Source organism: Armigeres subalbatus, chromosome 1, assembly GCF_024139115.2.
Source record: "Armigeres subalbatus isolate Guangzhou_Male chromosome 1, GZ_Asu_2, whole genome shotgun sequence".
Taxonomy (NCBI): Eukaryota; Metazoa; Arthropoda; class Insecta; order Diptera; family Culicidae; genus Armigeres; species Armigeres subalbatus.
Genome location: NC_085139.1, coordinates 137,099,894 through 137,114,508, shown reverse-complemented (window position 1 = coordinate 137,114,508; position 14,615 = coordinate 137,099,894). Strand labels below are relative to the sequence as shown.

The following is a 14,615-nucleotide window of genomic DNA, read 5'->3' as shown; positions in this document are numbered from 1 at the left end:
AATGACTATTGTCAGCCCTGCCCTTGGGATACGGTAGCCAGGGATAAGGGCTCAGTGCTGCTTATAAAAAGCAGAATAAGTGCGCTACGCCGACGACGTGTTCAAGGCGATGTGCAGCGCTGAGAAGCTGGCGGACCTCGACAAGGAGGTTCGCAGCATAAGGCGAAAGAGAGCGGCAAGATGATCCTTTCCATAAGGAAAGTGTGACCCTAAATGGCCGGAACAAAATAAAATTTCAGCGGCTCTCCATTGATTCGTGTACAGGCCTCGGAGATCTGACAAGCAGAGGCCGAGTCATAGCTTGGTGCTCACCGGTTGATACGTTGAGGTGTGAATCTATGATCACACGCTGAAGGAATCATACTCAAACCCCACAGGGCTCACAGGTGGGCGTGTAACGAGTGGATGTGTCACAAAGATCTGACAAGAAAAGAGCGAGTCATGGCTTGCTGCTCTGGTTGACACGTTGAGATGTAATTCTATGAGCACACGTTGACGGAAAATTACTAACCCCACATTTACCTTCTTCTCTCGTCAAAAAAGCAAAAAAATATCTAGCATAGGATGCAATGCTTGGGTTATTTGAACGAGACGAAGGCGAATTTTCATCATTGATATATTTATTGTGGTTTAATTACCTACTTGAAGAATAGATCGCCTTCTCCAAGATCGTTTTAAAACCATAATTGCTACTTGGGAAATGACGGCAATCGTTTAAATTAAATTGATGTCTAGAGAAACATTATAGATTGCAGCAATATGTAATCTGAATTAATGATTCCGTACGTTTAGTCCAACTGTTAGTCTCGTGTATAGTACATCTTCACGCTGACCTTCAACAGTTGCGAATAATAGATCAGAATTTGGCAGCTTTATTAATTTCGCAAATTCCAAAATATCTAATCCAACAGGTAATCCCGCTGTGACTACTAATTAATTGCATTTCAAGAAAAAAAATCAAGATTATATCTAGACCAACATTTGAAAAGGGCGTAACAACCAAAATTTGTTCCTTCTGATTCTTCGTCCACATATATAGCTACATATGTAGACAAAGAATCAGAAGGAATAAATTATGGGTGTTACGCCCTTTTCAAATGTTGGTCTAGATATATAAGCTAACTAGAGACCCCACCATGTAGTATTCGAAACTGCAAAATATTTTTGGCCGCCTTTTGGACACCACTTATAGTTTTCTAAACCACAAATCATTTTCCTGCGCTTTGCGATTTTTCAAACCAGAAACCATTTTGCAACGTTCTTCCAGACGCGCCTTGTGATTTTTCAAACTACAAATGATTTTCCGACGGTCTTTGTTCTTCACAAATTAGGTACTTGAATTCAACTCACTTCATGAAATCAGCGACAGGAACCAGACATTAGACTGGATAGGATCGCCAAAATGTGTGATCCTGAATGGCCGCAACGAAATAATATTTCAGCGGCTCTCCGTTGATGCGTGTACATGCCTCGGAGATCTGACAAGAAGAGGCCGAGTCATGGCTTGCTGCTCATTGGTTGACACGTTGAGGTGTGAATCTATGATCACACGCTGAAGAAATCATACGCTAATCTCACAGGGCTCACAGGTGGGCGGTATATGGAGCACTAGCCCAGGAAGTCCTACACCCAACCAGCGAATGACAGTTTTTAATAATACAGAAGCTGTATTATTTTTGCCATATAGAACTGCGGAAGATTTTAATACTACATTGTACATTACTAATTGCAGTTAAAGTCTGTATCAACATTCGGATCACATCACACCGATAACAACAACAGTGACCTGTCGCGATTTGTTCAACAATCACATACGGTAATAATCCGAGTGACATTAAACCAAATAATCTTATACCGTTGAGTAAATTTCAATCGATTTATTAAGCAAACAAACAAGCACGCATTAAATGCAAATGCTTTCGCAGCATGCGCGACAGCCTCAATCAACACAAATTAAGGACATCTTTCATGGTACGTGAAGAGCGTATTGATTCGTCATCATTAGTGTGGCGTCATCGGGCAAGCAAAGCATAAGCCGGCACTCGCCGATTATCACACTCCAGTGTGGAACCCTACTGCAAGTGCTGTGTACGGTGGTGCGGTGAGTTTGCCGATAAGACAGGATGACGGTTGAAACGCAATCACCCCTCATCAGTGCATGTTTGATTCCAGCGCCAGCGCTTCCAAGAATCTCGTCAAATGGAGACAGGTCGAGGAGTGAGAATAAGTCATCATTCTCATCGGGTGGAAAAAGTTATCATGGATATTGGATTAAATTTCCGTGCAAGAAAGAATGTCTTACAAAGTGAATTATCTAATGAACAGGGTTTAGTTTTGACACGAAGCATTACTTATTTACTCAAACGCTGTGCATGTTTTAGAGAAAACCAGATTAAAACTATTTTCGGTAGCCAAAGTTAAATTAATATTCAGCATCGTGAGCTTCCAGTTACCCACAGTTGCGTTCATTACATTCAAAGTGTTGCCCTGGTTTTGCGAACAAATTGTGCACAGTACCTTAATCCATCATAGGTATATGCATTCCGCATGCTTTCGACGTAATCAGCTTACCTGTATATGGGCGAGCCCTTATCTTCCCGGTACCACAGGACCAGAACCACGCTGTCCCCCGGATCGTGTGTGCTGATATTGCAGGGCAAATAGATGGTCTCTCCAACCAAGGCTTCCATGGTGACGAGCGGCACTGAAAAGGCAGAACAACAATAACGAAAAATAAAGTCAGAGCTATGTACCTATATGTGCGGGGAAATAGAATATTGCATGGATGATGCTTTTTTTCGACAGTTGGTGTGGTTCGTTTTGCAAACGATGTCGAGCTGTTTGATGTTGGTATTTTAAAACAAAAGCAGCACAGGCAAGGAATTAAATGTCAGCTTTTGTTTGCACTGGATTTGTATTTCAAGGAGCTTCCGAGTACGATTTTATCGGGCTGGTTCACGAGTTCTGATTTTCCAGCTATTATTGCATGAATGTGCAATCTGCTCGGTACCCACTAGCCAGGGTCAGGATCACGAATCTGTCATTCGAATGGAACAAACAAAAGTATTATGTTGCAGATTTCAATAGTACTCATGTGATATGGAAAATCAATCGTTTCTACTCTAGAGAATTACTCCTTAAATATTGGTTGCTCGATATCTCTAAGTTATATGGTTTGCCAGTGTTAACAGATAGTTGAGATGTTATTTATGGAGTGGAACAGCCAAAGACTAAAATCTTCATTATAATAAAACAGAAAATAGGTTTCAACACATGCATAGTTTTTGAATCATCATGTCAATGATTTCATTCCTTTCTCGTACAACACAGTTTTACTAAAAGATTTGACATCTCTTCAAACACCTATGTATGTTCAATAAAAAAATCGTTGGAACTCAAGTTGCATGGTATGACTCAGTTCGAAAAACAGATTGGAACAGTTACTGCATTATACACGTGATTTTGTTGATTTTAATATGTGTGACGTAGTGAATAGTGGGTCAAAAAACAAGAAAAAGAGCAAAAATGATAGCAAAAATAATGCAAATGATGAAAGCTAGCGTCTCCATTAGGTTCACTGACGAAAAGGCAGAGGAGTAGGCCGGATGATAAAAAAAAGGCTAACAATGATCGTGCCAATCTAAAAAAAAACAAAAAACTAAAGTTGTTAGATGGTTTTTAATAGGGTGGTTAATAACTGTGGAAGTGCTAAAGTACACTTAGCAGCGAGGTAGCAATGTCCCAGTGGGGGATGTAACGCCAATAATAAGACGAAGAAGAAGAAGAAGATACGGTCAAACTTTTTGGAAAATTGAAAGAAAACTCGAAGGTGGCAGGAGCTAAGGATTGACAACTTTATTCTAAAATTGAGACGGAAATTCAAGACTAAATATGCGAATAGCATTAAGAATTAGTCTTTGAAGATTGGCTTGGATTCTGATTTAATTTAGATTGGATATGGATTCAGTTTTGATTGGATGTGATTTTTTGTTGGAAAAGGTATGGATAGTATCTGGGTTCAATGGTGACTGGATTTGTATTGGATTTGATAAAATTTTGATGGGGTTTGAGACTTAATTTGGATTGGATTGGATTTGGATTGGATTTGGATTGGATTTGGATTGATCTGGACCGATCGACTGGACTGATTTGACCGACCTGGACCGATCTGGACTGACCTGACTGGATCTGGACTGACCTGGACTGGATCTGACTGGATCGACTGGACTGGATCTGGACTGGATCTGGACTGACCTGGACTGGATCTGGACTGGACTGACCGATCGACTGACCTGACTGACCTGGACTGACCTGGACTGGATCTGACCGATCTGACTGGATCTGGACTGATCTGGACTGACCTGGACTGACCTGGACCTGACTGGATCTGGACTGGACCGATCTGGACTGGATCTGACTGGATCTGACCGACCTGGACTGGATCTGGACTGACCTGGACTGGATCGGACTGGATCTGGACTGACCTGGACTGGATCTGGACTGGATCTGACTGGATCTGGACTGACCTGACTGATCTGGACTGGATCTGGACTGACCTGGACTGACCTGGACTGGATCTGGACTGATCTGACTGGATCTGGACCGATCTGGACTGGATCTGACTGACCTGACTGGACCTGGACTGATCTGACCGATCTGACTGACCTGACTGACTGGATCGGACCTGACTGGATCTGACTGACCTGGACTGGACCTGACTGATCTGGACTGACCTGGACTGATCTGGACTGGATCTGGACTGATCTGGACTGATCTGACTGGATCTGGACCGACCTGGACTGGATCTGACCGACTGGATCTGACCTGACTGGATCGATCTGGACTTGGATCTGACTGGATCTGACTGACCTGACTGATCTGACTGATCTGGACTGGATCTGACTGACCTGGACTGGATCTGGACTGGATCTGGACTGGATCTGGACTGGATCTGGACTGGATTTGACCGGATCTGGACTGACCTGACCGACTGGACTGGATCTGGACTGGATCTGGACTGATCTGGACTGGATTTGGACTGACCTGGACTGGATCTGGACTGGATCTGGACTGGATCTGACTGGACTTGACTGACTGGATCTGGACTGGATCTGGACTGACTTGGACCTGATCTGACTGACCTGACTGGATCTGGACTGGATCTGGACTGACCTGGATCGATCTGACTGACCTGGACTGGATCTGACTGACCTGACTGGACTTGGACTGGACCTGATCGATCTGGACTGGATCTGGACTGGATCTGGACTGGACCTGGACTGGATCTGGACTGGATCTGGACTGACTGACTGGATCTGACCTGACTGACTGGACCGACCTTGACTGATCTTGGACTCGACCTGACTGACCTGACTGGATCTGGACTGACCTGGACTGGATCTGGACTGACCTGGACTGACTTGACTGACCTGGACCGATCTGACTGGATCTGGACTGGACCTGGACTGGATCTGGACTGACCTGACTGATCTGGACTGGATCTGGACTGGATCTTGACTGACCTGGACTGGATCGACTGATCTGGACTGGATCTGGACTGACCTGGACTGGATCTGACTGACCTGGACTGGATCTGACTGACCTGGACTGACCTGACTGGACCTGACTGGATCTGGACCGATCTGGACTGACTGACTCTGACTGACCTGGACTGACTTGACTGGATCTGACTGACTGGACTGACTTGACTGGATTTGACTGGATCTGGACTGACCTGGATCGACCTGGACTGGATCTGGACTGGACCTGACTGACCTGGACTGGACCTGGACTGGATCTGGACTGGATCTGGACTGACCTGGACTGACCTGACTCGACTTGGACTGATCTGGACTGGATCTGACTGACCTGGACTGACCTGGACTGACTTGGACTGGATCTGACCTGACTGGATCTGGACTGGATCTGGACTGGATCTGGACCGATCTGGACTGATCTGACCGATCGATCTGGACTGATCTTGGACTGACCTGACTGGATCTGGACTGACCTGACCGATCTGGACTGACTTGACTGATCTGGACTGACCTGGACTGGATCTGACCGATCTGGATCGACTGATCTGGACTGGATCTGACTGGATCTGGACTGATCTGGACTGACCTGGACTGATCCTGACTGATCTGACCGACTTGGACTGGACCTGGACTGGATCTGACCTGACCTGACTGATCTGACTGACCTGACTGGATCGGACTGACTGGATCTGACTGGACTGGATTTGGACTGACCGACTGGACCGGACCTGGTGACTTGGATCTGGACCTGAACTGGTCTCTGACTGACCTGGACTGGATCTGATCTGGACTGACCTTGGACTGACCTGGATCTGACTGGACTGACCTGACCTGACCTGACTGACCTGGACTGACCTGGACTGACCTTGGACTGGATCTGGACTGGATCTGGACCGGATCTGGACTGAACCCTGACTGGACTGGACTGGACTGGATCTGGACCGACTTGGACCGGATCTGGACTGGATCTGACTGATCTGGACTGATCTGGACTGACCTGGACTGGATCTGGACTGGACTGGACTGACTGACTGGATCTGACTGGATCTGGACTGACCTGGACTGGATCTGGACTGGATCTGGACTGACCTGACTGGACCTGACTGACCTGACTGGATCTGGACTGGATCTGACCTGACTGGACTGATCTGACCGACTGACTGGACTGGATCTGACTGACCTGGACTGGACCTGGACTGACCTGGACCGATCTGGACTGATCTGGACTGATCTGACTGGATCTGGACTGATCTGGATCGACCTGACTGGATCTGACCGATCTGGACTGGATCTGACTGACTGGACTGGATCTGACTGATCTGGACTGATCTGGACTGGACTTGACTGGATCTGGACTGGATCTGACTGGATCTGGACTCGATCTGGACTGATCTGGACTGATCTGGACTGGATCTGGACTGATCTGGACTGACCTGGACTGGATCTGGACTGATCTGGACTGACTTGGACCGATCTGGACTTGACTGGATCGATCTGGACTGACTGGATCTGATTTGTTCTTGGACTGGATCTGGTACTGGAACTGACTGACTTGAACTGAACTGACTGATCTGGACTGGATTTAGACTGGATCTGGACTGGATCGACTGGCTTTGACTGGATCTGAACTGGACTGGCTTCTGGACTGATCTGGACTGGCCTGACTGGATCGATTGACCTGGACTGGCTTTGGACTGACTTGAACTGGATCTGGACTGGACTTGGACTGGATCTGGACTGATTTAAACTGGATCTGAACTGCACCTGGATCTGATCTGGACTGACTTGACTGACCTGACTGACTGGATCTGAACTGTTTGATCTGACCTGGACTGGCCTGGGCCGGATCTGGACGGGCCTGACTGGATCTGGACTGGAACTGACTGACCTGGACTGGATCTGAACTGACCTGGATCTGACTTGGACTGGATCTGGATCTGGACTGGACCTGACTGGATCTGGACTGACCTGGACCGACCTGACTGGATCTGACTGATCTGGACTGACCTGGACTGATCTGGACTGACCTTGGACTGGACCTGACTGGATCTGGACTGACCTGACCTGACCTGACTGGATCTGGACTGGATCTGGACTCGACCTGACTGGATCTGACTGATCTGGACTGGATCTTGACTGACCTGGACTGGATCTGGACTGATCTGGACTGACCTGACTGGATCTGGACTGGATCTGGACTGACCGGATCTGACTGGATCTGGACTGATCTGGACTGGATCTGGACTGGACCTGGACGATCTGGACTGACCTGGACTGGATCTGGACTGGATCTGACTGACCTGACTGGACTGGATCTGGATCGACCTGGACTGGATCTGGACTGGATCTGACCTGATCTGACTGACTGGATCGGATCTGGACTGATCTGGACTGGATCTGACTGGATCTGGACTGGATCTGACTGGACCTGGACTGATCCTGGACTGACCTGGATTGACCTGGACTGGACTTAGACTAGATCTGGACTGGATCTGGACTGGACTTAGACTGGACTGGACTGATCTGGACTGACCTGAACCGACCTGGACTGGATCTGACTGAACCTTGACTGGACTCCTTGACTGGATCTGGACTGACCTGGACTGACCTGATCTGGATCTGGACTGGATCTGAACCGGATCTGACTGACCTGGACTGACCTGACTGACTGGACTGACCTGGACTGGACCTGACTGGATCTGACCGATCTGGACTGGATCTGGACTGGATCTGGACTGACCTGACTGGATCTGACTGGATCTGACCGATCTGGACTGGATCTGGACCTGACCTGACTGGACCGATCTGGACCGATCTGACTGGATCTGACTGATCTGGACTGGATCTGACTGACCGATCTGGACTGGATCTGGACTGACCTGACTGACCTGGACTGGATCTGGACTGACTGACCTGGACCTGACTGGATCTGGACCGACCTGGACTGGATCTGGACTGGATCTTGACCTGACTGACCGATCTGGACTGACTTGGACCGATCTGGACTGGATCCTGGACCGATCTTGGACTGGATCTGACTGACCTGACTGGATCTGGACTGACCTGGACTGGATCTGGACTGGATCTGGACTGACCTGGACTGGATCTGGACTGGATCTGGACTGACCTGGACTGACCTGACTGGATCTGACTGACCTGGACTGGATCTGGATTGACTGGATCTGGACTGACTGGACTGGATCTGGACTGGATCTGGACTGACTTGACCGATCTGGACTGACCTGACTGGATCTGACTGGATCTGGACTGACCTGACTGGATCTGACTGGATCTGGACTGACCTGGACTGACTCGGACTGACCTGGACCGATCTGGACTGACCTGACCGACCTGGACTGACCTGACTGACTTGGATCTGACTGGATCTGACTGATCTGACTGGATCTGACCGACCTGACTGGATCTGGACTGGACCTGACTGGATCTGGACTGATCTGGACTGACTTGACTGGATCTGGACTGATCTGGACTGACCTGGACTGAATTTGACTGACCTGGACTGATCTGACTGGATTTGACTGGATCTGGACTGATCTGGACTGACTAGATTAGATCTGGATTGGATTTGATTGGATTTGGATTGGATTTGGATTGGATTTGGATTGGATTTGGATTGGATTTGGATTGGATTTGGATTGGATTTGGATTGGATTTGGATTGGATTTGAATTGGATTTGGATTGGATTTGGATTGGATTGGATTTGGATTTTGATTGGATTGGATTGGATTGGATTTGAATTGAATTTGGATTGGATTTGGATTGTATTGAATTTGGATTGTATTGAATTTGGATTTGGATTGGATTGGATTTGGATTGGATTTAGATTGGATTTGGATTGGATTTGGATTGGATTTGGATTGGATTTGGATTGGATTTGGATTGGATTTGGATTGGATTTGGATGGGATTTGGATTGGATTTGGATTGGATTTGGATTGAATCTGGATTTATTCTTTGCATAAAATTCATTATGAGCCCTCCTTAGCCGTGCGGTAAGACGCGCTGCTGCAAAGCAAGACTATGCCGAGGGTGGCTGGGTTCGATTCCCGGTGCCGGTCTAGGCAATTTTCGGATTTGGCTTTTATGCCATCGTATTAGTCTCATGATATCTTCTTCTTCTTATTGGCATTACATCCCCACACTGGGACAGAGCCGCCTCGCAGCTTAGTGTTCATTAAACTCTTCCACAGTTATTAACTGCGAGGTTTCTAAGCCAGGTTGCATTCGTATATCATGAGGCTAACACGATGATACTTTTATGCCCAGGAAAGTCGAGACAATTTCCAATCCGAAAATTGTCTAGACTGGCACCGGGAATCGAACCCAGCCACCCTCAGCATGGTCTTGCTTTGTAGCCGCGTCTTACCGCACGGCTAAGGAGGGCCCCAGCCTCATGATATACGAATGCAAAAAAGGTTACCTGGCCTCGCAGTTAATAATTGTGGAAGGGCTTAATGAACACTTCGCCGTCTTGGAGGGAATTGAAAAGCATGTTAACAAATCCACCCCTTTTGAAAAGGCCCTAAATGGACCGAAACGTTGGGAATAGATTAAAAACATAGTTTTCAATTCCCTCTCAGAATGTGAAACCAAATATTTCCCAAAAAAGTTGTATAAGAATGTAACAACTTTTAAGATTCTATAGAGAATTGTAAAAACTGTTACTTGAAGAGTAGATTAGTCTAAAAAGCAACAAGCCGAATAACGCTTCCCTGTCTGATTGAATACTGATGCTTGATGCGAAAAACAGCAACATTCAGTGAAAAGGCAACTGGAGGATTCCAGTGTAAGCGATTGATTTCAAATATGCGTCCGATGTCTTCCTAGGATGATGGATGGCACCAACCAAAATGATAGTCATGCCGAACAAAATTTTCTGGAAGAATAATTCAATTTTTTCCGGTCCTATACTACTGTTTCCAAAACTTTAATTCTGGTCGGTTTCAAACTTTCGACAACATCATCATCATCATCATTCATCAGCATAAACTAAGTCCGACCATTTCATTCCGGTTTATCCTTGTAGTATGATTGATTTAGTGTTTTCACCACTATCTGGGTTCCTAAAGCCTGCATTTTATCTGAAACATTCTAAGTTTTAGATCTCTTGATAACATAAGGACCGAATCCTTAATGTATTGTTTCAGTACCGTTCAAATCCAAAACCATCAGCAATATTTAACAGGATTCTTTAATTAAAATTATTCTACTCTAATCACGTAACACCTTCGCCATAACGTGCCAGTCAGCTTAGCTGGAAACGAGTTTCATTCCACTAATGTCAATTCCACAAAGCTTTCCCTCCCAAAACCCATTTTGCGATACACGACGACATAGCCGAGTGGTGAGGCGACTTGAAAAGAACGGGGAAGTATTAACAGTGTTCAAATCATACTGATTGCATTAGGCCCCCATCGATTCTCTCTCAGTCGAAAGATGAAATCTTGCTCATGGGCTCCGATAATTCTATTCGATGGAAAATCAATTTCGGAGGAATTTTTCATTTCCAACCACTGTAACGGTTTCGCTTCCCCCGCCCAACTGGAACTGCTCAATCTGTTCGCTGTTGGTTGGCATTTCGTCTAAGCTCTGGAGTAGGGCTGTTGATTTGCGATCTAACGAATGCGTGAGATGCGAAAAATCTTAGCCCTAAGCCACACTCGCCGGGGTAACTATTTTCGTTCGCAAGGAGAATGGGAAGTACTCGCAAGATGGCAATGGTAATGAAAGAAAATATGTTACCATTAATATATCGTTCCGCTCCTCTGTTCCACTGTACCATTTGGGATATTGTAATATTTGTGTTGTTAGACAAAAGGTCGGCAAACGATACATAGATATCTGATTAGAAATAGTGAACAAAAAACTCAAAGTTCCTTTAAATATGTATAAACCAAGCCTGTGTGGTTTAAATCTTTATTTTCCAAATATTGAATTTTACTACTTTTTGATTCCATCGTACATCAAAGTTGCATTGAAAGTCCAATACTAATAACCAACTTTCGAGTGTTTGTTGGCGCTGATCAAACTTTTATTTGGTTTCCGAAAATTTTCGATCTATCTAGATTCGACCTATTTCCTATTGACTTTCTGTCTTACAACCCAACTAGTCACCCCGCTCGGAATTAGTGTGAATGATTAGCGGCTCTGTTTTCGGCAAATTAGTGTGGAATTGATATTTCCGTTCGGCTTGGCAAATAATTTTGCCACGCAATTCACTAATAATATCAGTGTTGTTGAGCGTGAATGTGATTATTTGAGTGACACGCAACGTGCGAAACATCGTCGATTACAGCGGGGATCTGATTTTTGCGTGTGGGAGACGGTAGATGTAATGCGATATTTTCGTTGCCCTGCTCTGGCCGTGCGGTGAGACAAATCACAAATTGGATTACGATTATTATTATTTTCGAATCGTATTTTCCGCAAACGCAACACCACTCTGTGGTATGAGTCGGCGTAAAGGTTCCCCCAAACACACGCGACGCGACAGTCGCGACGCGATTATATCGCTTGGCGACAGCGATTCTGTCGCCGTTGGTATGGAAGCGTAAATAGAACATTGCCTGCAGCGATCCAACGATAGAATCGTGGCGACTAGTTGTCGCCGTCGCGGCGATGAAATCGCTTAGGTCTGGGGGAGCCTTAAAAGGAAGACCAGCAGGCGCCACCGGCAACGCAAGTACCGTCTGAACGGTCGTCGAAGGAGGGTGAAAACAGGGAAAAATTATATCCCCAGGAAAGTGAAGCTGCCGGAGAGATTATAGCATCAGAAAGCTGCTGGAGTTGGTTGTCAAGCGCGGAAAATGTGAAAAGAATTGGAAATTGAATATTGGTGGAGCAGTCAGTGTACAGATTGAGCAAGGTGAGGTTGCAGAATGGAGGTGATTTAAATGGAATGAACGATAATGCCAAAGAGATGTTCCCGGTACAGACTGCAAATTATGATGAAACATGACATTGGATGTTGGACCGTCGTTTCGATGGCAAAACATTGAATTACATTAACAAGAAGCGGGGACAAATTGAGCAATCATTGAGCGTATTTTAGATGATCGATGTTTAATGGCATCTACGGTATGAATGGGCTTACGGAGGGGTAAGTTCAATCGGGAATCCGGTTAATGGCTTACTCGTAATATATTTACGGCTTTTGGCTTTAATATCGATGCCGTTTTAGTTGGACCATTTATGATTTCTTTTCGTGTGGTTTAGGATATGTATTTTCATAATTAGATTTGTTTGGCCATTATTAAATTCGTTCAGAATAAGTAATTAGAGTGAAATCAGTAGTGATTCAGTTTCAATCTAAATTTAGTTTGAATCTAGAGCAAAATAGAACAAACTCGCTGGTTTTCACTGCAGTGTTCCATCAACATTTTTTAAATTTTCAATAAAATAAAATAATTATGCTGCTGCCAATTAAGGCGCCGTAGTTACAAAGTGGATTGATCCGTAGATAAAATGGCGCATATACCAAAAAATTTAAAACTATTTGAATTTATTGATTCATTCGTGGTTCAAATCTGCAGAAATAGAGCTGAGTATTATACTAGTTTTTACTTTAAGACAGTTAACTGGAATAAAAAATTAATCTAGAAAGGTCTGCTGGGAAAATAAATGTTTTAGATTCATATTCAAAATGACAGCTACAAACAATTTGAATCATTGCTGTTTTTTCTCTAAACGTCGTAACAAGAATAAAACATGGTAAACAGCAACGCAAACGAGTGAATGATTTAATGCGTCTGTGTCACAACCTTCAAAATGTTACTGGAAATAAAAAGAGATAACTTTGAGGAACGATGGCAATGGGGGAGGTTGAAGAATTGTCGCACTGAAGAATCCATCTTTCTTCGGGAAGTTACTTCGAATTCTGACGGGAAATTTCTTCAAACTCCCACGGAAATTCTCCGAATTTCAACGGACGATTCCTCCGAACTTCCACGGGAAATTCCTTCGAATTTTCATGGAGATGCCTAAGAGTTTTCATGGAAATTCATTTGAATTTGAAAGGAAAATTCCATCGATTTTACATGGGAAATTCTTTCGAATTTTCACGGGAAGTTTGATTGATCACGAAAAACTCGTCCTAATTTTGACAGGAAACTAGTCTGAAATCTTTTTTAGGAAGTTTTTTCGTATTTCTTTGGGAAAGCTCTGGAAAATGCTTTAGAACTTTCTTGAAAAATATCTTTGGATTTTCCATGACAAAATGCTACGAATTTCCACAGGAAATTCTTTCAGGCATGTGTGGGGTTTGAGTAAGTTACCACCAGCGTGTGACTATACATTAACACCTCAACGTGTCAATCGGTGAGTAGCAAGCCATGACTCGGCCTGTTCTTGTCAGATCTTCGTGGCGTGCATACGCACCCACGGAGAGCTGCGGTTATCGCATTTCGCACCGGCCTTTTAGGGCTATTCGTTTTGGTGATCCTGCCAGATTATTTTTTGGATCATGACGCTGATTTCAGAACGGGGAGTTGAATTCAAGTGGTTGATGGAAAATGGATTGTGGTTTGAAAAATCGTGAAGTGCGTCTGGAAGACCCCTGGAAAATAGTTTATGATTTGGGAAATCACAAATCGTGTCTGGAAAGACTATTGAAAAAAGGTTTGTGGTGTAGAAAATCACAAAGTGCGCCTGGAAGACCGTTGGAAAATTGGTTGTCTTTTGAAAAACCACAAGACGCATCTGGAAGACCGCTGGAGAATGGATTGTGGTTTGAAATCCATTGTGAATGAATGTGGCTTAAAATCTCATTCAAGTATGATATCTCTGCAAAATGTTAGAAAACATCATTTTCTAGGCGGTTTTTTGTAAGTTCAGTTTTTTGGCAGTGTTACTGTACACGAGGCTGATAGTTGGATTAAATGGATGGAATAAGATATTTAGATTATTGCTGCAATCTATAATGTTTCTTGAAAGATCAATATCATAACAGTAGGTATAATTTAAACGATACAATCTATTGACTTCTATATTGTTGTTCTGCGTTCGAAAACCACTATGTTAAAACAATTTAATTTTGGACTTCAGTTTTATGAAGGAATT

The 14,615-nt window shown here is 44.6% G+C and overlaps 1 protein-coding gene across 1 annotated transcript in view; it reads right to left on the bottom strand.

Annotated features, from left to right (window-relative positions):
• The window catches only part of LOC134206672 (hemicentin-2), an 821,032-nt gene that overhangs the window by 267,251 nt on the left and 539,166 nt on the right, over positions 1-14,615 (bottom strand). The window contains exon 3 of the mRNA XM_062682403.1: positions 2,572-2,704. Coding sequence (XP_062538387.1) covers positions 2,572-2,704 — 133 coding nt within the window. The remainder of the gene's footprint in view (positions 1-2,571; positions 2,705-14,615) is intronic.